The 26,145-nt window shown below is 36.2% G+C and overlaps 2 protein-coding genes across 3 annotated transcripts in view; one reads left to right on the plus strand and one right to left on the minus strand.

Annotated features, from left to right (window-relative positions):
* The window catches only part of LOC138333412 (recQ-like DNA helicase BLM), a 29,637-nt gene extending 9,670 nt beyond the window's left edge, over window positions 1-19,967 (minus strand). The window contains exons 1-23 of one of the 2 annotated variants that reach the window (XM_069281769.1): window positions 19,871-19,967; window positions 19,444-19,526; window positions 18,508-18,793; window positions 17,994-18,079; window positions 17,405-17,679; window positions 17,109-17,152; window positions 16,848-16,913; window positions 14,439-14,574; window positions 14,185-14,261; window positions 12,168-12,316; window positions 10,830-11,545; window positions 10,508-10,558; window positions 9,948-10,142; window positions 9,319-9,437; window positions 8,986-9,099; window positions 8,488-8,586; window positions 7,856-8,004; window positions 7,321-7,458; window positions 6,929-7,058; window positions 6,119-6,314; window positions 5,567-5,754; window positions 1,691-1,820; window positions 614-831 (exon numbers count right to left, since the gene is read on the minus strand). In XM_069281769.1, the coding sequence (XP_069137870.1) occupies window positions 614-831; window positions 1,691-1,820; window positions 5,567-5,754; window positions 6,119-6,314; window positions 6,929-7,058; window positions 7,321-7,458; window positions 7,856-8,004; window positions 8,488-8,586; window positions 8,986-9,099; window positions 9,319-9,437; window positions 9,948-10,142; window positions 10,508-10,558; window positions 10,830-11,545; window positions 12,168-12,316; window positions 14,185-14,261; window positions 14,439-14,574; window positions 16,848-16,913; window positions 17,109-17,152; window positions 17,405-17,679; window positions 17,994-18,079; window positions 18,508-18,793; window positions 19,444-19,487 (3,606 nt within the window). In that variant the 5' untranslated portion in view covers window positions 19,488-19,526; window positions 19,871-19,967. The other variant, XM_069281770.1, reaches the window with a different exon arrangement.
* Window positions 19,936-24,093, plus strand: LOC138333415 (large ribosomal subunit protein eL36-like). The gene is made up of 4 exons (XM_069281773.1): window positions 19,936-20,000; window positions 20,789-20,889; window positions 21,237-21,371; window positions 23,962-24,093. Exons 2-4 carry the CDS (start codon window positions 20,791-20,793, stop codon window positions 24,049-24,051), a joined length of 324 nt encoding a protein of 107 aa, XP_069137874.1. The 5' UTR covers window positions 19,936-20,000; window positions 20,789-20,790; the 3' UTR covers window positions 24,052-24,093.
* The last annotated feature ends 2,052 nt before the right edge of the window (window positions 24,094-26,145 follow it).

A 26,145-nucleotide genomic window follows, 5' to 3' on the forward strand; every position in this document is an offset into this window, starting at 1 on the left:
AATGGCTGCCATCATGCTTAGCTACACTGATACATTTTCAGTACCATATTTCTACATTCATGTCGTTCTTATGTGAGTAAATCATTGTTCATCATTATTTTAGTTGGTTTTGGAAGTGATTATTCTTGATTTTTATCACAAACATCGTGAATAAATAGCACATTTTCCTTGCAATATCCAGCTCAGACATGCAGACGGCTTCGGCCATCGGTACCGAAGCCGAGAGACTTCATGCATGAATAAGTGCTAATTTATGTCAAAGTGAACACCTCGTGTATATAACCAAGCCATATGGATAGCTCTTTTGTCTTGCCTTAATGGGGCTGGGTTGGAAGCCCTACAGGATAGTTAACTGGCTTGGCTTTATATATGAATAGAAGACAAATGCATGTGTGATTTGGGTCGTTAAATACAGAACATCGAGTGTCGTTGGATCCTAAAAGTATGGTCGCTTGTCGCATAAGACAGACGGTCGTTTAATACAGATAGATTATATAGTAATTTTCGCTGGGAGGAATAATTTAGGTCGTTTAAGACAGAAGGTCGCTGAATTCAGAAGGTCGCTAAGGCAATTTTGACTGTACATTCTTTTAACATTTGGCACAATACCCACCTTTTTGTTCCCCATCATGACGTCGTTAGCAACGCGTCCGATCTTTATATAACAGGCGGTGTGATCCATGGCCGTTATCTGTAGGTCTTCCATCAGGATCCCTTCTATAACCAACTTCCTCAGCAGTCTCTCAGCATCATGGCGGCTGTAGCTCTTACCTCGGCCGTGAAGGGGCAACCTGTCATGTCCAAACTCCTTGATTTTACTGTTGCTGGAACCTAGATGAACATGTAAGAAGGGATGTTTTAGATTAGAAATTCAACCAATTTTTAGGACATTCCACTTGGTATAACCATGATTAAAACACAAGTGGAAATAATTGTATCAATTATATGTCTTGTGTAATGTTTTAAAATTTCTTCTTGAAACATCCTGATAGATGATAAAAATTAGAGTATTATAAGTCATTAAATAATAAGCACATTGGTAGATTTGTATTATTGGGTTCATGATTTGTAACTGTTCTGATTGTCAACGTTTTCAGAGTTTTGAAATCCCCATATGGGCATATTATCTAATTGACTTGGTGCAAGAACTACTATATGGAGGCAATAATTGCCTAAATGACTGATCTGGATTTACTGCCTAAATGGTAACTTTTGCAGCTAATGATAAAATTGCAGCTCTGTGTATTCTAAAAAACAATGACTAGTTATCGTAAATCCTAAGTAACTATGGATGATGGTATTTGAAACACTTAGAGATTATGTATGTACAGTAAAACATGTTTATAAAGAACACGCTTACTACAAATTTGTGGTTATAACATAGTAATCTTCATTCCCCATTAAGGTTCCCATGATATATCTGCATTATCAGTATAACAAGCTATGCTTATAACAAAGTGATTTTGTTGGTCCCCAGAGTATCATCATAACCGTGTTTTACTGTACACATGTGTAAGTATCTACAATGTATTAAATACTGATACATAATATAATACAGTAACAAAATCTGCGGTTGATACAATATGCAATATTCTAACAATTCATGTGATCAAATCATTTTTCCAGTTAGCAGAAATGCATTTTTCAACACAATTCCAGGAACCAATAAAAGTTGACATAACGTTCTTGCCTCTGAAGATCTCCACGAAGTGAAGAAGTGTAAAGTCAGAGCCTCTCCTGCCCCCTGTAGAAGTGATGGATCTCACACACTTTATGATCTCCTTCACATCGTCCGTGACATCCCGCAACTGGAATATGTCCTGTAATATACAAAGTTATGTCTTAAAATCTGTTACAATCAGTTTTTTTTGCATTAAAAGTAAATTCTCATACAAAGGCCATAACATTTTTGGAGACCTCACTTTTCTCTTTGCATAGTACAGAGTTACCTTTCTTGTGGGCAGGTATTCATTGTGACAACGTTAATTTTCGAGCGATGCTCACATCATTTTTCTCTGTAGTATAAAACATGATGTCAAAATTAATACCTATTGGAAAGGGCAGATAACTTTGTAATATGCAAATCTTATTCAGTAATTTTCAAACAGTACTGAATTAAACAAGAGCTGTTGGAGAACAGCAAAGCTCGCCTATTCAGAAGAAAGTGATGTTCAAGTATTTACTATTTAAACATGGAAATATGACAATTTAACAGACTCAAAAACCCCCTAAAGGGACCCAAATTGGATGTATTATCACGTTCAGCATCCATACACATTAGGAAAATAAAATCATAAACATTTATGATGACTTATGCTTAAACAATTGACAAAATAGAAACTTGTTAAAAATCTTTAACATGGAAATATGACAAATTAACAGACTCAAAAACCCCCTAAAGGCCCCCAAATTGGTTGTATTATCACGTTCAGCATCCATACACATTAGGAAAATAAAATCATAAACATTTATGATTACTTAAGGTTAAACAATTGACGAAACAGAAACTTGCTCAAAAACTTTAACGTGAAATGGGACACCAACGCTGATGCCGACGCCGTGGTGACAACATTAGCTCCCCCTATTCTTCGAATAGGCGAGCTAATTACAAAAACATACAGGGAAAAAATTAAACGTGCTGAACGAAAATTGAGCACAAATATGCAACAAGAGGCCCATGGGCCTTAACGGTCATCTGAGTACCTTGGCAATAATCATATAGGAAATTAATTAGATATAGTGTCATGGTTGCCATCTTCGATTGGGGATCAACCAGAGATGTAACAACACTTTGTTGGGACCATGTCAGGCTCCTTTCATGCAAGTTTCAGCCAAATCGAACCGGTAGAACTTGAGAAGAAGTTCAAAATGTGTTTTCAAGATGGCAGCTGTGGCGGCCATCTTGGATTTCGGATCAACCCGAAAAATAAGAACACTTTGTCGGGACCATGTCAGGATCATTTCATGCAAGTTTCAGCCAAATCGCACTTGTAGAACTTGAGAAGAAGTTCAAAATGTGTTTTCAAGATGGTGGCTGTGGCGGCCATCTTGGATTTTGGATCGACCCGAAAAATAAGAACACTTTGTCGGGACCATGTCAGGATCATTTCATGCAAGTCTCAGCCAAATCGCACCGGTAGAACTTGAGAAGAAGTTCAAAATGTGTTTTCAAGACGGCGGCTGTGGCGGCCATCTTTGATTTCGGATCGACCCGAAAATAACAACACTTTGTCGGAACCATGTCAGGATCATTTCATGCAAGTTTAAGCCAAATCGCACAAGTAGAACTTGAGAAGAAGTTCAAAATGTGTTTTCAAGATGGCGGCTGTGGCGGCCATCTTGGATTTCGGATCAACCCGAAAAATAACAACACTCTGTCGGGACTATGTCAGGATCATTTCATGCAAGTTTCAGCCAAATCGCACCGGTAGAACTTGAGAAGAAGTTCAAAATGTGTTTTCAAGATGGCGGCTGTGGCGGCCATCTTGGATTTCGGATCGACCCGAAAAATAACAACACTTTGTTGGAACCATGTCAGGATCATTTCATGCAAGTTTCAGCCAAATCGCACAAGTAGAACTTGAGAAGAAGTTCAAAATGTGTTTTCAAGATGGCGGCTGTGGCGGCCATCTTGGATTTTGGATCGACCCGAAAAATAACAACACTTTGTCGGGACTATGTCAGGATCATTTCATGCAAGTTTCAGCCAAATCGCACCGGTAGAACTTGAGAAGAAGTTCAAAATGTGTTTTCAAGATGGCGGCTGTGGCGGCCATCTTGGATTTCGGATCGACCCGAAAAATAACAACACTTTGTCGGAACCATGTCAGGATCATTTTTATGCAAGTTTCAGCCAAATCGCACAAGTAGAACTTGAGAAGAAGTTCAAAATGTGTTTTCAAGATGGCGGCTGTGGCGGCCATCTTGGATTTCGGATCAACCCGAAAAATAACAACACTTTGTCGGGACCATGTCAGGATCATTTCATGCAAGTTTCAGCCAAATCGCACCGGTAGAACTTGAGAAGAAGTTCAAAATGTGGTTTCAAGATGGCGGCTGTGGCGGCCATCTTGGATTTCGGATCGACCCGTAAAAAAAACAACACTTTGTCGGAACCATGTCAGGATCATTTTTATGCAAGTTTCAGCCAAATCGCACAAGTAGAACTTGAGAAGAAGTTCAAAATGTGTTTTCAAGATGGCGGCTGTGGCGGCCATCTTGGATTTCGGATCAACCCGAAAAATAACAACACTTTGTCGGGACTATGTCAGGATCATTTCATGCAAGTTTCAGCCAAATCGCACCGGTAGAACTTGAGAAGAAGTTCAAAATGTGTTTTCAAGATGGCGGCTGTGGCGGCCATCTTGGATTTCGGATCGACCCGAAAAATAACAACACTTTGTTGGAACCATGTCAGGATCATTTCATGCAAGTTTCAGCCAAATCGCACTAGTAGAACTTGAGAAGAAGTTCAAAATGTGTTTTCAAGATGGCGGCTGTGGCGGCCATCTTGGATTTTGGATCGACCCGAAAAATAACAACACTTTGTCGGGACTATGTCAGGATCATTTCATGCAAGTTTCAGCCAAATCGCACCGGTAGAACTTGAGAAGAAGTTCAAAATGTGTTTTCAAGATGGCGGCTGTGGCGGCCATCTTGGATTTCGGATCGACCCGCAAAATAACAACACTTTGTCGGAACCATGTCAGGATCATTTTTATGCAAGTTTCAGCCAAATCGCACTTGTAGAACTTGAGAAGAAGTTCAAAATGTGTTTTCAAGATGGCGGCTGTGGCGGCCATCTTGGATTTTGGATCGACCCGAAAAATAACAACACTTTGTCGGGACTATGTCAGGATCATTTCATGCAAGTTTCAGCCAAATCGCAACGGTAGAACTTGAGAAGAAGTTCAAAATGTGTTTTCAAGATGGCGGCTGTGGCGGCCATCTTGGATTTCGGATCGACCCGCAAAATAACAACACTTTGTCGGGATCATGTCAGGATCATTTTTATGCAAGTTTCAGCCAAATCGCACTTGTAGAACTTGAGAAGAAGTTCAAAATGTGTTTTCAAGATGGCGGCTGTGGCGGCCATCTTGGATTTCGGATCGACCCAAAAAATAACAACACTTTGTCGGGACCATGTCAGGATCATTTCATGCAAGTCTCAGCCAAATCGCACTGGTAGAACTTGAGAAGAAGTTCAAAATGTGTTTTCAAGATGGCGGCTGTGGCGGCCATCTTGGATTTTGGATCGACCCGATAAATAACAACACTTTGTCGGGACCATGTCAGGATCATTTCATGTAAGTTTCAGCTCAATCCCACTGGTCAAACTTGAGAAGAAGATTGAAATGTGAAAAGTTTACGGACGGCGGACGGCGCACGGCGGACGGCGGACGGCGCACGGCGTACGACGACGGACGAAGCATGATGACTATAGGTCATCCTGACCCTTTGGGTCAGATGACCTAATAAATATTAGAGCTTGATTGTTTATTATCCAATTATAGAACCCCTAACTTATTCATTTCCTTGGTCATCATTGCATGACATTATGAACTACCTTAGAAGCACAATTGTCACAGATTGAGCCTCGGAAGCTGCCACATCCACTTCTGTCAAAGTTGTGTTCTCCTAGGTAGTTCAGCAGCTGTGCCCGCCTACAGTCTGTCACATTCTCACAATACTGTACCATCCTAAACAGATTGTCTATGTGCACTTTCTTCGAGTCATAAGTTGCATTCTGGTCCACTGAAAACATTAATTGTATATTTTATCTTATAAATAAGGTTCTGATTGGCAAGTGGCAATAGTCTAGAGCACAACATTCTACCACCAGCCCTACAACTATAAATCGTTAGCTTGAAGTACATATACGGTTGAAGCTTGACCTCTACTCATCCACCATTGGGGGAAAATGTGAGGCCACTTGGTTATGATTCATAATTAAGTATATTTGGGCAAGCAGTTTTAGAGTAGAAGTCAAAATGTAAAATGATTACAAATGCATGATGAAGAAAACATGATAGACATACTTTGTTTAATTTCTCACATACTTCATTACTTTTCAATCCAGTGGAATCAAGATACCAAAATGATGTAGGTGAAGACTCACATTCTAGAATGCGTCGGAGACGTTTGACATCCTGATAGGTGTAGTAGAGGAGACAATAAGCCAGTTGTCCGTCCCTACCGGCCCGACCAGCCTCCTGGTAGTATCCCTCCATAGACTTAGGTAGGGAGTAGTGGACCACGAACCGTACATCAGCCTTGTCTATACCCATACCGAATGCTATAGTGGCACATATCACCTGTAAGTACATAGAATTACATAATCACAAACCATACATCTGACAGCCTTGTCTTTTCCCATACTGAAAGATATAATGGCACATATCACCTGTAAGTACATAGTACCACATAATCAAATTTATTTTTATTACATATTGCTTAAATCATTGTATTCCAACCCTGGACATGCATCTTTCTTCTATATGAATCTTATTATATGTGTGGCATCTACATCACATAATGCCTTTACATTCAATTTGATGCCTGTAGTTAACATGTGGGTATTATTATATCCCACGCGTATATTACCCCTTCCATATATCTTAAAAGATATTCTCCTGTTTGAATCTGTATTATATGCTGAAATGAAACAATATGGGAAATGTGTATTTTTCTGATATCCAAATGATGGAATGACCCCTTAACCTTACATGTAAGATAGGATATGGCCTTATCTTACATGTGGGTAGTATTATGCGCTTACCTTACATGTACTATATGATCATGTCCTTATCTTACATGTGCTATACGATCATGTGTTTACTTTAAATGTGTTATATGATCATGTGCTTACTTAAAATGTGCTATATGATCATGTGCTTACTTTACCTGTGCTATACGATCATTCCCTTACCTTACATGTACTTCCGTTGAGCCACTTTTCCTGAATACTGATCCTCTCCCCGTCCCCGAGGCCAGCATGGTAGGACACGGCCTTGATACCGACCTTAGAAAGGTCCTGGGCTACACTGTCACATTCCTTCCTGTAATATACCTAGTATTGTTAATATATTGTTCTTAACCTGTAATAGATAATTCTATAAAACAATGAAGGTAACATCTGCTGAAATTCATTCATCTGTTTCAATCTTTGATGGAATCTTTCATGAAGATGCAAACATTTTATTAGCTATTTTTTCCCTCAATCACCTTTAATGAACTTGATACTATCCCCAGTTTTGAAAAAACACTAATTCTGAAAATAAGAAATTGAAATCTAGAGTGAGACAGAAAATGTGCACTAACCTGGACAGACAGTAGACAATGCCACACTTCCCAGAAAACCTCTCCTTGATCAATTTAATGATATCAGCTGTCAAAGTTGATGGCTTCTTAGGCTCCACTGACAGCCGGAGATTCGGTCGATTAAAACTTTGCACAAACCTGAATCATTCAAAAAATTTTTTTTGGAAACATTTATTAATGAACCTAATGCAGTTGGTAAATATTATTACTGGGTATATTGTATCAAAATATAATATATATACAGATAATACTTTCGGTAACAAACTTTGAGCTATTCCAAAACAAAATCTACCTGTTCAAAAACAGGTCACCTTTATCATTAGAATGGTTTCCTTCCTTTTACTTAACCATTTTGTACCATGTAAGCACTAATAAAAAGTTTACAGAAGAGAAAATATAGTGGATTTGAAACTGGGACAGAGGTTCTACTGATTGAGCTGATAAGTCTAGTCTCAGTGCAAAAGTATTCAGACAAAGATTACATTTATAATTTTAATATTTGTGAGAGATTTTTATTTTAAAACAATGTAAATACCATTTAGTATCCTTCATCTTGAGTTGGTGAATGATGTCTTTCCTGACACGGGGTGTTGCTGTAGCTGTCAGGGCCATCACGGGTACCTCCGGGAATCTCTCTCGTAGGATGTTCAGCTTCTTATAGTCCGGTCGGAAGTCATGACCCCACTATGTGTCAAGTATAGACAGAGTTATAGGCATTGGAATAGATTTTTTTAAGAATGTAAAGCTTAATATATTGTATGAAATCAAAAATAACTTTTCAAAATTTATATTGTACGGGTGAGAAGAAATTAATAGTGACAAAAGTCATATTGAATGGTTACCACACAATAAAATCTTAGAAAAGGAAATTGAATGAATCATTTTTACAGGGTGATTAAGTGATGCAGTGAATTATTTGGTGAAGGATTGGAAATCATACATTTGATAGATCATATGTTTAACTTAAACCCCTCAAAATAATCATATTTGTTTAATGTAGATGATGTGTCAAAAACATGTCCAACGATGGATGAAAGCGAAAGTATCATTATTAATAGCCATTATTAATAGTCTTTATTTAGAGGTTAAATTCAGTAATATAAATCTAATTGAAATAAAAATATAAGTGACCCTTCGTGCATGTAAGACAAGTTCATGACATCTTACCTGACTGACACAATGAGCCTCATCAATGACAAATCGAGACAAGATCTTCCTACGGTACAGGTTATCCAAACAGCTATTTAACTTGTCACTGGCCGATATCTACAACATATATACAACTATAATGGGAAAGAGTGATGAAACTAGAAATGTCTGTTAGACATGATTGTTCCTGCTACAATTTGAAATCAGACACCAACCCAATATGTTTTCCAAGAATATAACTCTTCTGCTTCTGGAAGGTGTTTATACCTTTTTCTATCCATGAGATGAAAGATCTCACATGAAGATTTTCCTTCTGAGAAAAGCAGAAAATTAATTGAGTTGGCCACTGAGTCTAAAGCAGTATTGGTAATATATAGGTTATACTAAGTAGAGATATCCAATCAAATATTTCAAGGAAACAGTTCTACCTAATTCCTATACCCCCAAAGTTAGCCATATTATCCAATTTTACACCATAAATCCACTACTTTCAAATACACAAATAGTTGCGCTTACCTTTTCTGGGGTAACATAGAGGAGAGTGATCTCTGGTTTCCTGAACGACAGCTTGGTGTAAATGAAGTCTGACTGGGTCTTATTTTGATCTGAAGAGAGCTGTGCTGCAGGAATCTACAATTAAAGCAGTGAAGGTAGTTTTAGTACTTCTTTTCTTGTATTTTCTATTATTATATGAGTCTATATCCTGTGACCTTGTTTGTTTTATGTGTCTTAATAAAGGGACAGACTGCGTTGAAAATTTGGCAATCTATTGCCTAATATACCCAAACACTGTTAATAGCAAAACTTTTTAAGCACAAGCAGTAATTCTAGTGCTCCAATGGTACTCACCATCATGGAATTAAGTCTCTGTACTTGATCCTGAATGAGAGCTCGGAGAGGAGATACAACTATGGATACACCTCCAGACACAAGGGCAGGCAGCTGGTAACACAAGCTTTTTCCTCCTCCTGTCAAATGATAAATCAACAGATTTAATATACATTTTTCTTGTATTTACCAATTGAGCTAATTTTAAAAGATCTTTCTAGCCATACTAAGAGTTGTATTGCAGCTATTATTTAAAAGGACTAAGTCTGATATAGACAACCATGTACTATTATAAATGCATAGAATAATGACTGATAGCTATTATTTACTTTTCTTTTGTATACATGCATATTAATTTCCTTTTCTTGTTTTGGTGGGAATGGTAATGTTGATTGGGGTTTTGGGAGAGTTATCCATGATTTTTTTGACTTCAGGGGACCAACATGATTTGCGCTCTTCTAAGAAGAAAAATATTCTAGCTTGAAGAGCTTGCCAATACAGAAAAGCAAATTGAGTGGTCGGAAGCATAAGAATGCAAACTGAGTTCACCTTGGGGAAAAGGACAACCAGAGTTATGACTTTAAACTTTTGATTTTGTACCTGTACTAGGGGGAGACAACTGTACATGTACTCAGAGGAGAATACTATACCTGTAGGCATGAGGATGAAGCAGTCATTGCCCAACAGAGAAGCATTGATGGCCTGAAGTTGATGATGTCGAAAGTTATGCAGACCAAACACTGATGTGAATGCCTTCATCATAGCCTTGCTGTGGGCAAACCCATATCCATCAAACTGTTTGTTGGGGTCCTCAGGCTGTTTTTGACAGCTATTAGGCTTGGTAACTATTATAATATAACAAAGCCATGACAAACTTTTAAATTAAAAATAAAACATTAAATACATTGCAAAACATAAACATTATTTCTCTCAGTTGCAAAAAATGTTTTCAGTAAGATTTACTTTGGATTTATGATTCTGAACCACTGACAACAGTATTATCTAATATTCTAATATCAATATATTTTTTTGTAACTGTATCAAACAGTCTGGTTTTATATCTAATTATATGTGTAAGTCAGGTATGGTAAAATAATGCAAGTCAATTTCAAAACCGAGCCACAAATAATGTACATCATATTAATGTGTTAATTGGCAAAATGTCACTTGCAGTTTGTATGTTATATCAAATATGTAAATTATGTGTTACCTGGATAATTAGAAGACTGGAAACTTCCATTTTTATTCTGAACAGTTTTACCTATATAATTAAATGAACAGAGAGAAAAATGTCATTGAAATAACAGGTAGAAAATATAGTAAACATTTATATATTTGTTTAAATGTTGAATTTAATTAAATGCATAAACATCTTCTTTTTCTAAATTCTATAATTGGAATAAAGTACGAAATATACTGCAAAAGTTACATCTTCAAATGAAAATTCTGAAGAATCATTTCTGTATGAAATCTAAAATATCCAAGTTTTATCCAACTTTATTTTATAACAATTACATTTGTATATGAAGTACCTGTTTGTCGATTTCCTCTAGGAGTATGGTTAAGGGAAGGCATGTCAGATTCCTCATTCTGATCCTCAATACCATCCTCACCCTCGTCATCAAATTCAAAATCATCAATATCCACAAACATATCATTTTGATCAGTGTGCTGGACTGTTTTGTTCTCTGACCTCTTCACAGAACTTGGTCCTTCCCTCTGTGCGATGTTGTAATTAAACTCAAAGTTGGATGTGGACTCTTGATCTTCCATTGCCGTGGGGAAGGTGAAATCTACAGGATCATATCTATTTCCTGAACTTTTATTCAGACTCATGACAGGGGGAGAGGGAACCACTGTAGCACTTTTACTGAATGATGATGGTGTACCTCCTGGGGACTTACGATTAAAGTTGGCCATAAAGTTTGCATGTGACTGTGTCAACTTGGCATCATCCTCAAAGAAGCTTTCTCCACATGGTATAGGGGAGCTAAAGGCGTTCACAGAGCCAGTGGACATCCTTTTGTTATTATCAGAAAGTCTTTCGTCAAGCTGTGGAGTCCGTACAGGTGTTGAAGTGCTGGCCGGGGATAAGTTTACGCCTGAAGGTGGCCGAGAGATATTGGTCGACACCGGTAGTGGCCGAGAGGTGTTGATTGAGACTGAAGTTCTGTCTTCTCTCTTTTGTATGACTGATGATTTATCAACAGGGGAGGTGAAACAATCAGCCTTGTTCTTTATACTCTTTCTGGAATGAAAATGTTTTCATTTTGTAGAGGAATGATCACCACAGTACATGTATATCTGAAGGATGGGGATGGGGTTGTCCAGATTCATACAAACCATGGTTCTCTTCCCTAAGAATGTTTCTGGCAAAATTGGCTGAATTTTACTTATCATATTCCACCCAATAAGCATCCCTGTCACATAAGCCACCCCTACCCCTTTATGAGGCCACATGCTCATTTGCCTCAATTCAAATGCGATATTTAACTATGAAACCTGTGTTTCTTTATTTGTTTCTTTTGTAAATTGATTAATGGCTTACACTGTGCAATAAGTTTGTGAAAGGTTAGACCTAATTTGTCCTATGAAGTCATCCTCAATAGTTTCTAATTTTTATATGCCCTGGGCATTTATCGGGTCAAATACAGTATTTCGTTATGGCTGGCTAGCAGTGATTTAAAGGAAATGTTGATGGACAGACGCCATTCCATGGTATAAGCTTATCAGCCCTTCGAGCCAGGTGAGCTAGCATTCTTATTACTGTATATCAGAATATCATCTCCATGCAGACATGCGTATCTTTTCATTAGAAAAATTAAAGTGATATAAGAGATGAGTTAAGGTAGTAGTATTATGAGGAATACCTGAATGTAAGAAGTTTCTGAAGTCGCTCATAGTTCTGCCAAGCAATGACCATAAGGTCATCGGTACTGACTTTACAGATGATGTCACAGATCTCGTCCATGATACGCAGTAACACCGTCCTCAGTTCCACAACATCCTCACCAGTTAACTACGATAAAACAAGAGGCTTACACTATATACTGGTAGCTGTTCTGATTTTGAAAGTGAAATAACTCTTTTCATTAAATTATTTGTATTGTTCTTTGAAAAAATCAAATCTTCTGAAAGTTTGTTGCTCAAGTTCATTAACATGGTCATTTGGTTATCGTTTATGTTTACACAGCCCAGTAAGTAAACACCTACAGCATTTCCCATTGGTCATCTCTAATCTTCGTTGATTCTGATTAGCTTTCAACTTCGGATTACTTTTCATATGCATACATGCCATACCTCCCGGCGTGAGACAAAACCTCCCGTATTTTAAAGCCTTTTATTGTCTCCCGGCAGGAGAGTCTAAATTCCCGATTTCTATAAACCCCTCCGTTTTATTTTCGTTGCCACATTTGTGTACATGCTAGGTTAACTTTAGCACGAGAGTAACCACTCCCTGACCCCCTGATCAACACCCAAGTGGCCCTAATTAGCAGCATGGGGCTATTTCCACCTTGGCTTGTGGTGTCACTTTCACTCACGTCTGTGTATTACGTAAACTGAAGTCAAGCAGCCGATTAGCCGCCTAGAAAACAATCAGCTGGCCTTTCAATAATTCTTATGACTACAGCTAGTGAGCATTACAACAAAACAAATACTGCTTACAACTGTGAATGATTTACTCACGTTTTTAATGTTAAATAGGCCTATCTGTATTTGATGGATGTCACAAACTTTGCAATCGTAATGGCCGCCATTTTGGGTAATTGTAATAGATGATCCGGATTTTATAGAATTTCTGGATTTCCTAATAACCACGTTTTTAAAAATGGAAAAAGTATTATTTTTTTAGAATTTCTGTGCGAATTTATTTTTAGAAAAAAATATATTAATAATAAAAAATAATCAGTAGTAACTGAATTTAAATGAATACAATTAAAAAGAAATTTACTTTTTTTTTCTCTCTCAGATTAAATTACATTTTGAATACTACTGCAACGATTCTGGTTTTTTTTCAGTAAAATTCAATATGAATGCAGAATTTCATCATAAAAAAGTAGATATTCAATTTATTCATATATGTCGCGCGTATACCTCCCTCTTTTGAGACCAAAATCCCTTAAAATGGTCAACAATCTCCCTCTCCACCCCTAGAAAAATATGGCATGTATGCATATGACATTTTTTAACTGCATTTTATTTTCCATATTACAGGTAGTTGCCTACTTAAAGTATAAACAATGGAGTATATTGCGACATATTGGTTCTCTATTTAGGGACTAGATTTCTATATGATGGAAAAATATCATGTGCTCAAGAATGTGTCATTTCGAGTTTGATAACATGATAAACAACAGTCACTTGTAGAGTAACCCAGGGCTCGACAATTACATTTGTCCGATTTGTCGGTATCAGTGCAAATCTCTGTCTGACAAGTACATTATGATACGCACTTGCCCGCTTGGACAAGTGATATTTAGCTGAAACTAATTTTTCAGAAATGTTAAAAAAGGTTTAAAATGCCTGTCTTGCAAAAATCAATAGTTGTTCATGTCGTTTTTCTAATAAAATATGACTTAAAAAAGATCGATTGAACTACATGTACATTGATTTCCTGGAGGTACATTACTGATACATTAGGTAAAAGGCAGAAGTGTTCCGATCAAGAAAACCTGGATCACTGTTGCGTGCAACTGACTCAACTTATTTCAATAGTAATATGACATTATGCAAATATTTCATTTCTCTGCAAGTTAGTGGTTGAAGTTTGGACAAGTGGATTTAGCTGTCAGACAAGTGGATTTTAAAATCACTTTAAAATCCCCAATGGACATGTGTGAAAAGATGATATTGTAGAGTCCTGTAACCTCTATATATAGTTTATACCTGTGCAGCTGGTTTCTTCAGCAGTGGGTGTAGTAAAGGGTCTTGTTTTTCTTCACTCTTACCCTGCCTGGAACCCTCTGTCAACCAAAGTAACAATGACGATAAATGATCATATGTTATACTAACAAGACAATCAAGCAATTGTTCTGGTTTCGCAATGAACACTGAAAAGATTGACCACCAAACTGTAGGTTACCTCTACCGTATCAAAATATTTAGGATTGTAGACTAATGTAAGATTCTATTTATCGTACCTGAACTGAGCCTGTTTGAAGAACTTTGGACCACTAATGCTGAATTATCCTCACTGTTTGCTGGAAATGTGTCTGTTCTTCTTCGCTTCTGCTGGTGAACTAGTGCATCTTCATTCCTATCAGTTATATCCATCTCCTGTACATCAAAATTTTACATAAACTTTACCTGTCAGACAATCATTTTTACACAAACCTTACCTGTCAGACAATCATTTTTACACAAACTTTACCTGTCAGACAATCATTTTTACACAAACTTTACCTGTCAGACAATCATTTTTACACAAACTTTACCTGTCAGACAATCATTTTTACACAAATTTTACCTGTCAATCATTTTTACTCAAATTTTACCTGTTGTACAATCATTTTTACACAAACTTTACCTGTTGTACAATCATTTTACACAAACTTCACCTGTCAGACAATCATTTTTACACAAACTTTACGTGGCAGACAATCATTTTTACACAATTTTTACCTGTCAGACAATCATTTTTACACAAACTTTACCTGTCAGACAATCATTTTTACACAAACTTTACCTGTCAGACAATCATTTTCATTGATAGTTTGTTACATGATAAGATTTTATTGACATAGCGAACAAAAGTTATGCAGTATCAAATACCAGGTAATGAATAATTTAGAAATTCACAAATTGAACTATAATAAAGCATTATCATAAACATAAAACAAAGGATTGTTGTAATTTTCTTATTCTATACAACTTCTTCTTTGGTTCACATGAACGCAGACAAAAAATGACAATTATGTCACAGTGATCTGTAGGGGTGCAAGAGAGTGAAGGGATTAAATTTGTGATTTTTTTAGTATATAGATAAAAGTTGTGTGCAGAACTAATGTGTAAGGGCTTCAAAGGCTACGTTGGAAATATGTGCCCTGAAGTCCTCGAGAGTAGTGCATTGTACTGCTGCTACAGGGAGGAGATTCTATAGTGTGTTATTGTTTGTGGGGAAAAATGAATATTTGTATGTGTCCTTTGTAGCAGAGATTTGTCTGAAGGAGTGTGGATTGGAGTGTCTGGTTTTGTGGTCTACTTGTATGAGTATGGTCTGGTATTTGACGGCAACTATATTGTGTATTATTTTGTAGAAAAGTATTAATCTTGTGTGTAGTCATTGTATCTGTAATGTTGGCCCGTTGAGATGATGTATCATGTTTGTAACTGAACTGGTGTCGTGATATTTGTTGTGAACGATGGTGTGTGTTGTGGGGATCCCATATGGAAGAGCAGTACATTGTATTCCAGTTTTGGTCGAACTAGTGCTTTGTATGCATGTGCTTTTATATGTGGTGAATTAATTTTTAAGTTACGCTTTAAAAACCCTAGTGATTTGTTTGCGTTTGTGGTGATATTATTTATGTGCATGTCCTATTTTAGGTTTTTTTGTAGCGTTAGTCCTAAATATTTACTTGAGTTTACTTGCTCGAGTGTGTGATTTTGGAGTGTGTAGTTGTGACGTATTTTGTTGAATTTTGGTGTAACATTGATGATGTTGCATTTATCTAGATGAAATTTCATTAGCCAGGCTGTTTCCCATTGTGCTGCTGCATCAAAATCTTTCTATAGTTTTATTGTGTCGTCTTTGTTGTTTATTGCTTTGTATATAATACTGTTGTCTGTGAATAACCTTAGTGTGCTGTGCTGCATGTATCGATGGAAATCGTTAATGTATATGAGAAACAGAATTGGGCCCAAACATGTTCCTTGAGGGACTCCTGAAGTTACTTGTACTTTATTTGATTTTCATGAGAACAAAACCATATATTGTACACTTATTATTCTCAATATCTTTTGGGTTTATGAAGTCATAGACAAAAAAGAAGGGCATTCTCGTGTCTATGACAAAGAATGTGTGCTAGTTTTTTTCTTTCTTTTTCTTCATAAACCCACAAGAAATTGAGAATAATTTAATTTGAATAACTCAGTAACTAAGGTACTAATTAAGAATTAGTTGGGTATTTTTAGGTAGTTTTACAATAACACAATTTGATTTGAGGCGCACTGATAGCGAATACCTTTAGTCAATAGTTTAGTTTAGCCAATGACTGTGCTGCTTTTAAAATTTTCCGCGAAAAGGTTCTTCATGTTTATGACTTCATTTCCTCGACGTTCAATTCTCTTCGACTATGGAAAGATAACCTCAAACTTCTAGCCAATAGAAATGTCAGAGTGTAACACATGGAATTTAATTATATCTAAATATACCATACTATATCCCTTGACAACATAAGCAAGCTTTTCCAAATCAGACAAGCCAAAATTCAAAAGCAAAATTATCATAAACCTCCCCAGTCATTTTAATCCCAAGGTCACCTCATGTGTCATTCCTAGGCTTGTTTTATTATTGGTAACATACCAGAGTGCGATATGGTATACTATACCTGGGCTGTGCTGTCTTTAGATTGGGAACTTTTACTAGGGTCATTCTTAAATCTGAAAGGCTTACTCTGAAACAATGAATATTTAAACAAGTTAACAAGAAAAATAGAAGACAGAAGATAGGACTAATCAAACTTCAAGGACATTTTCCAATATCAAGTGTTTCAGTACACTTACTTGTATATTGTTCTCTTATTGAAAACTAGTATGCTCTTATAATTAATGTAACAATTGTTTAAAAAAATATTCCTAGCAATACTAACCCGTTTTAGTGACAATACTGTTTTAGGCTTTATAATTGGAGAAACTGAAATGAAAGAAAACATTTATGTACAGAAGGGTACAGGATATATATATGCAGTTTAAAAATATGAAATTTTCATAAAGCAAACACTGCAGTTTATTTTTGTTTTTCTTGTTATCCTCAAAGAAATAGGGTAGTTATGTATCCTCCTTATTGCGAGATGTTTAAAAAAATCTTTTGGTATTTTGTTAATTTTATGTATATTTCTTTTAAAGAAACAAAAAAAAACCCTTGATACACATAAACATGCAGTACCTGAGGAGAAGTCTGATAGATCCTCATTGTCACCAGCGGGAACGATACTTGTACTTGGAACGATTGTTTTAGGGTGTGTCTTTGTAGAGTTGAAAGTGCTATGCGACAAGTCTTTTGGTGACTGTGGTTCAGAAAATGATGGACCAAAGAGGTCGTCATCATCATCATCTGTTTGGTTGCTATTTCCAGAATACAGCAGTCGGCCAGCACCTGTACTTAAGCCAGTTTTCGTAGAAAAATTATTGGGTTTGGATGCTTCCATCTGTCCTGGCACACTACAAAGTTAAAAACATTGTTATTAAAGGTATCATACAGTCCATCTTCACTATATATCAGAGTTTCTCAGAAAACAAAAAATGCCAAATAGTTTATTTTCTACAGAAACTAACCATAATACCATAAAACATTACTCAAAACTACAATCCTCAGGTATGCCTAAAAATGCATTTGGCATTTTAGGTTGGGTTAGATGTTAAACATTGGATTTTATCACAAAGAAATTGTATGGGCTATCAAAAGCTTCAATATATTGTAAATTACATACTTGTAAAATCTATACATTTCCAACAATAACCACTGGGGTACCTACCTATGTGGTGCCACAGTAGCGACAGGTTTGGAGAGTTTAGCATCATTACCAGTAAACGCAGTTATTGACATCTGCTTCCCAGCTGACTGTAAAACAAATACAGATTTTACAGTCAATGCATCTCTAGGTTTCCATTTACCTAGATTTGCTTCCAAACTTTTTGAGTATATTTAAACATTTCATTTCAAAATATTTTATTAAACAATATAAGTTATACAGGAATTACAGAGAAAGATATTATATTAGTGTATTGATAAATGGATTAGACAACAGGAAAAGCCTATATAGGTCCTCTCCAGTAATTTAAACATATGGCTGTAAGTTGTAATTAACTAGTAATTTGTAATCCATTGGAAAGTCATGACAAATGATTTCAACAAAAAAATAAAAAAGATCTTGCAGTATAAAAATTTTCTAATTCATACACATAACATTATTATTCAATCTGTAATTAACTAATATTAAAGTTTCCTATCGTTTATAACTTTATAATCACGAAGTTAATGAACCAAACCTTGGATGTTTTAGGTACAAATTTAGTTGAAGTTTTGGCAGCACTTTGTAATGGCCGAGTAGTAAGCCAGTTGTCATCCTCCTCAAACTCATCAACACAGATTGGTTGTATCCGGGTACTGGAGGATTTCAGGTCTGTAGCAGGAACAACTGTTATCGGAGGTTTACTGTTTGTTATCGGTTTAGAGAGACTAAAACTTGAAGACGACCCATTTTGTATCCGAGAACAAACATCAGAGTCGGACCCAGTTTTATTTTCTTTGCCAGTTCTTTTAAATTTAAAGCCACTGAAAATGAGAAAAAAATTCTTTTTATTAATTTAGCAGCAAATTGATGAAATAAATTAAAATGAAATCAACCAAAAATTGTTGGGTACATTTTAATAAAGAAGATTATGATTAAGGAAACATCCCATTCCTAATTACTATTCAAACATCAGGGTTTGCATTTACACCGTCCCCATGTCCTTTTTAAGCATAGAAAATCAAAACGACCCCACTTTAAGTGTCATTCCATCACCAAAAGAAACAATAAGTCCCACAAAAACCTTATAAGGTATCATGAATTAGTCCCCATAAAATTAAGTTTGCTTCTTACATATGTACTAGCTAGAGCTCAGTTCAGATTCTTTGATGGATTTATCTCTATGTGTGAACATAAGACAACCAGCGTTATGAAAATTAGCATTATATTTACCTTAATTTTTTTTTTTTTTAGAAATTGATGATGAGTATAGCATTAACAGTATGTTGATAACTTTTGCGACTATAATACTTAAATACTATATACCATCACAATTTGTGACTTATACATATAAAGGGAACTACAGTCGGATCGCCCCTCCGAGTCTCTTGTGGAACCTGATGGTGTGCTGATAAACACCTGGGGAAAACCTCCCTATTACAACTGTATTAATTATTGTCACTTATATACCTACTTTTTAGTGACAACACTGGAACCACCACTGCTGGCTTCTGCCATGGTAGAGTAGTTAGATCCTTACCAGATTACTGCAAAACTCTGCAATGGTACAATAATTATAAATGGATGTGCGAGTATAGCTGTGCGTATGACCTAGTATGATGCAGATGCTATATATACCATCGGGCAATGTCAATAACATTCTAATTTTACACTTTCATGCATCTATTTTCTATTTAATTTGTCGTAAATCGTTAAATAATTTGAGTTTTGACACCTACTGTTTACCACTGTGGACAGGTAACAGACAGCAGACGATCGATGGGGTTACTTTGTGATGTAATTTGTACACAGAATATAAAGATCATTATAACATATTTCTTTTCTTGAAAAACATAAGTGTTACTGAAAAGTAAAATATATGGTAAGTTTAGCGGCCTTACGTCACTTAATTTCGTGTTTACATTTCTTCCGAATCAAGTAAGGCGCGCTTTTCTAAACCGGAAGTCTTGTCTTCATTTTGTCTATCTGGAGAGTTCCTTTTCCGGTTGCCATTTTAATCGTCAAAACACGGTGAATATTATTGCTAAGAAATCCGGTGTAATCTTACTATCACGAAGACTTCTTTCTGTCCAAATAATTATATTGTACAGAATAGATATGCATTAAAATCTTGGAAATCTATTTGAAGCCACATCAAACCAGATGACCCATAATTTCGATTATATTTACATCCCGTATCCTTTCTCATGTGTGTAATATCTGTTTACTTGGTCAATGTTTACCGACTTTCTCTAAATAGTATGAAATTTAAAATTGGGGTCATTGTTCTTTACATCATGTGCTTTCTTTTTAATTTACAAAGTGAGTCCATATGGTTCAAAATTGCTTTTATTTGAACTGCGAACCACTTTCTAATAAATGGGACAAGTGTCTCATTGAAGATAAAATGCCTGTCACACCAGTTAGGGGTTTCTTTGAGTTAGAAAAGTAAATATCGATAGCTCTTCATTATATGTGTCTAAGACCTTAACTATTCTAATTGATGCACCCTTGATCTTTTTGTCAGGGTGGGATGGGGATGTCGGAATATCTGTCTACTCGAGTACTGTGTTTGTAGCTATATGTAGAAGTTTAACTATCTGATTATCATCATTCATGTAATGAAGTAGCCTTTATTACAAATGAAATAAGAGGCCAACAACATCAGAATGTATCAATATTTGACTTTCTGAAAGAATACATAAAAAATTACAAAAACAATCGCTGATCTACGGTTATGGGCTTGTTCAATTAACATTGCTTATCCTGTGTACATCATATATTTATAAAGATTTAAATATTCCTGGTTTTAATTTCAGAAATGGCGATTCGTCACGAGATGTGTGTAGGCATCAATAAAGGTCACAAAGTGACCAAGATTGAAGCTGGACGAAAGACTAGGCCTACCCGAAGGAAGGGAGTAAGTAATGGCCAACTGGGGCAGGGTATTGGTTAATTAAAGATTACAATTAGTCATCTCTTTCATTCCCTGCTTCATGAAAATGGGGAATATTAATTTGGGTTAGTCTGTCACTCTAGGTCATGAAGCATACTACGTATACCAAGTGAAGTCCATAGTACTAGTGTTGTCAACCAGGAGTGATGCAAAGTTTTGTCATTTTAGTGCAAAACTAGTAAATTAAAACATATATTTTAAGCCCAATGATCTTTAAATAGAACTGAGAGATGTGTAGTGCAAAAACGCTGAAATAAAACTTTCCTGTGCTTCCTGATTTTGACTGTAACAAATATTGTTGTTTGTTCCAGACACAGACCGCCCATGTGCGACGTGTCCGTGACCTTATCCGTGAAGTGACAGGCTTTGCTCCATATGAGAGGAGAATGCAGGAGTTGCTGAGGATCTCCAAAGATAAGAGGGCCCTCAAGTTTGCCAAGCGAAGGGTAAGCATTAGAGCCTCTGTTCATTATGTTTTCATGACCCTGCTTTCACCAGCAAATCAATATAAGTAAATGAAACAAAAGTCTGTACTGAGGAGTTGTCTGCATTTGTGGCAGTATGCGACTTTAAGCACTAGTCCGATGCCCATGACTAGTAATTTTACGGCCGGACTGGTGCCAATTGTAAAGAACTAGTCCAATTGGACTAGTGGCTCCTCAACCGGTTAAAATCGGTAAATACCATATTTACAAGAGCAGTGGTCAATTGCATTTTTTGAAACATTTTAAGTTATTCTGTATATGCAACTCTTTCTGTCCAAATACATCATTTTGCGAGAATTTGCATTCATGAACGCATCCGGACTAATTTGAGTAAAAAATCCAAACTGATCATGACTGAAGTCGGGGCATCCATTAACCCGAGACCTCGGGTCATTGACGCAGCAAAATTTATTTTGACGCACAGTCTTAGCATGCCGTGTGTTAATCTGACGCTTCACATTTTACCACCACTGCCCATCAAGCTGAAGGCACCTATTGTCATTTAAGGACAATCATGGAAATCAGGAGAAAATTAAACCTGGAAACTGTCCATGAGATTTGAATTCGCTACCAAGAGGTTTTGGTGGTAATATATTGGGCATCACTGCAGACACAGGTCAATAAATTTCTCTTGTATTGTAAAGGATGGTGTATAAGAATTAATGCTTACCACTTACTTAAACATGCTATAATTAGCGCCCACTGCACTTAAATATTATAAGGAAACCAAAATGTAAGTCGTGGATGAAATAACTCAATATCATCCATATTTCTTTAGGTACTCCTTGCACATTAATTTGTTAAATTAAAGATGCATATGCCTTTCTTTAAGGGCTGAAACGATAAGTAATTTTTGTATTCGATTATTTGGTCACATGTAATCTGATTACTAATCGATTAATTCCTTGAATTGAAGGCACCTATTGTCTCACTACTGATCATGACTACTGAAAACCTCCGCCATGTTTTACTGATACCAAAACATGGCGGAGGTTTTCAGTAGTCAGTAGTGAGAAAATATAGTTGCCTTCAATTCAAGGGATTAATCGATACAATACTGTACGATAGAACAGAGAACATGGCCTACATAACATAAGCTTACCAATATATAAGAATAGATTTATTGACAAAACAAACGTATTTTATCCCAAATAAGCTCTGAATTCAGTTCCTGTATTATCTTCTGTAGCATCGTTTAAATCCAGTCTGCTAACCCGCTGTTTTGACGTGACCTTCACACGTACAACTAATCAACCAAATCTGGATCGCCACTGAGCGACATGACCAAATTTTCGTCAATGAACTTTTTTTTCCGTGGTAAAAAAAGAAATCAACAACTCTCATCTTCAATTAGAATATGAACAAAAACATTCTTTTTATATGATAAAAACATGCAATAGTAAAACTAAAATGTTCAACTCTACTGCTCCTTCCGCTCCCAAGTGTCCTGGCAGCGATCAGGCCTCCCTGACGTAACAACATGGAGCCGATCGCTAGTGAAAATTGGCGATCAGCGTGTTGCAAGCTTTCTCACGACATCCACTTTCTCATTGATTAATGACTTTAATTTCCACAGATAAGTAATTTAACAAGTATTTCTCACATCATGTATGCTTTGTTGAGTTCTGACAACTTCAAAACGTGTACATAAAGAGATAAAACTACAGTTGGAATGGCTTCCTCAGAAATCCATGATCTGTCATCGTGTTTATTCGGCTTACAATGCACTTGCTATGCATGTTATGATTAACGATTGATAAAATCTTTTATCGATTATCAGCGATTAGTTTCATTAATCTAATCACCTCCAATTATTCGACTAATTGTTTCAGCCCTACTTTTTTTGGAGCCCCATTCAGCAATTTATGTAGTTTTTTTTAAGGCAAGTTCAGAAGACCAAATTTTGATGAGTCCCAGTACAAAGAAATGTAGAGGGTTCTCAAAATTTTTGCGAGTCCCACAGGAAAATGACGAGTTCAGGACTCATCTAGTCTAGTCCTGTAAATCACTGTCCATTATTACTTCATTATTTATATGTGAAAGACTCCCAAATTTTATCGTATGTTATACCATGTTGATGTTATAATTTTAGCATCACACAGGTGTAACTTGTAATACATTGTTAAATCTATGGGAAAGGGGTGTTTATACAACTTCAACTCCTTTTCCAGAAGAGGGAAGAGAGCTTATAAGGAAAGGGGCGATAATAACAGTGAATACAGTGCTAGTTTAGTATGGATTTTCACTGTAATGTGACAGGATGGGGTGTGCTTCTCTGGTGGTCATAACCAACCAATTGTGTCTATTCCCTTGTGATAGTTTTTTTGAAAACTTCTTAATGCAAATCTATAGTTGACCTATTGCAATTAAAACCAACAGACTTAATTCTCCCAGGTCTCTAGATTTAAAAGTCTTAAAAAATTATGTGATTGATGATAATTATGTATATGGCAAAACCCTTCTCATTGTTTATTTTATATCAATATTTCATTTTACTAATTGTACTACTGTTGATACAAATGGCTAGAAAAATGTTATCTCGATTTTCCAGCTGGGCGCACATGTAAGAGGAAAGAAGAAGAGGGAAGAAATGCAGACAATCTTACAGAAGATCAGGAAGGCGCAACAACAACAGAAGTAATAACATTCTTGTAAATATTAAAAAAAAAATCCTCACAAAAAATTAGTGTTTGTGATTTATCAGCTGGTAAAGAACGCATTAGAAATATTTAGGGAAGGTGTTATGAAACTGAAGTTTTTTGACATACTGTATAACACTTGTATTTCACTCAGGGTTTATTTCGTTGTTATTGCATTTCCACTGACATTCTGAGTAACGGTTAACAAAAAACACTTTGGTGATAATATGACATTACAACTATAACAGGTTGTGTAGCAAGTACCTTAGCATATAAAACTATCGACAATTTCACTGGGCACTATGCTATCTAAAGCTCTAGTACATTGACCCTGGTAGTGAATATTATACAATTATCGACCTATTTTCAGGTGGATACCGTGAGTTATCAACCCGAGTAAGTGATATATCCCGAGGCTGGAGGCCGAGGGTTATATCATTTTTGAGGGTTGATAATTCTCCGTATCCACCTGAAAATAGGTCGATAACTGTTTTATTATATGACACTTACATGATATTAACCCGGCTCTTCAAAAAGACTTTAAAATCTACAAAAAACTAGATGATATTTGCAAACTTTCTGTTTACAAAAAATTACATGTAGTATATGGTAAATATCCAAATGCTTCTTGCTAACGGTTTAGACTGGTAGAACTGGAATATTGTATCAACTGCAGCCTGTCTGGCATTCTTGAACGTTTTCCATAAATTGAAGTTTGCAGTTGTCACCGTTGATCGCAGTAAACTTGCTGCCTTCCGCCATATATGTTGCCGACTATAATATTGACGTCACAATAGATTATCCCGACGTCATTGAATGAGGGAACTCCTGTTACACAATATTTGGGTACGACTTGACGTCAAAAGTGATTATGACGTCACATTTCAAGGGAGTTTTCCTCAATCTATTTTTGACACAGGTTACTGGACTCGCAAGAGGTATCTGGACTGAGTCCAGTAACCTCGCGTGCTTTTTGCCGCCGATTTCGGGGTTGATATCGCAGTTGATGAATATTTCTGAGAAACCTATTGACCAATCAAAATACAGCAAAAGCACCAGTCATATAATAAAAAGTATTATACAGTAGATCCATTGTGTTACCTAGGTGTATATCACACATGTTTACTTGTAAGTAAAAGTCACCTGGGATCAACGTTTGTTTTCTCTAAAATCCTATTACGTAATTAATAGTCCATATCATTTAAGGACATTCCAGGTATAGGTGGCGGAGAGTTGAAGGTTGGTGGTAATGTGTCTTCCACCACAGCCCAACCTGGTGCCAAGGATGCAATTGGCAATTCTTACTCTTGAGCCAATGTACTGGGTGTAAAATTGAAACTGAAAAATTTTCTTCATGCGATTGACAGGTTATGGAGACTCATTACACTTGTTTATAACCATAGCTTTCCTAAAAAAGTTAATCCTATACTAAAGTTCTGTGACTGTTGTTACTCTTGCAAAATTTTGCATAGAACAAAAATCCACGGACATTACTGAACATAGTATCCATCTTCACTGCTACATTACAAATAGGATATCATCATCATTAGATAAATATAGCAATTCAGATTATTTATGTATATATCAATATTAATTTGTATCTACTGTTAATATGCCCAATACATAGACCTGATATCTGTTGATAATATAAGCACTAGTAATTTTTTTGACGTCGTTATCTATTTTTATACGGTAGCAATATTGAAAAAGGCAATTATGAATAACTGACTTGCTGCATACTTCTTAACCTCGAACAAAAAGACAGGCTGATTGAACATTGATCAAACATATTAACCCCGTATATATATATGTAACATTGGTGGGTGATGGACACTGGGTGCTTTTTAGGTCACCTGAGACGAAGCCTCTTGTGACCTTTTCTAATCCATCGTGCGTCGTATGTCCGTAAACAATTTACATTTTCGACTTCTTCTCCAAAACTGCTGAAGCAATTTCAATGAAATTTTGAACAAACCTTCTAAGGCATATATAAGGCCAATCCAAATTGTGAATTATATGGTCCCCACCCCCAGGGGGCTGTGGGAGGGGCCAAAAGGGGTAAAATTGAGTAGAATTTCAAAAATCTTATCTACTCA

The sequence above is a fragment of the Argopecten irradians genome, chromosome 10 (assembly GCF_041381155.1).
Source record: "Argopecten irradians isolate NY chromosome 10, Ai_NY, whole genome shotgun sequence".
NCBI lineage: Eukaryota > Metazoa > Mollusca > Bivalvia > Pectinida > Pectinidae > Argopecten > Argopecten irradians.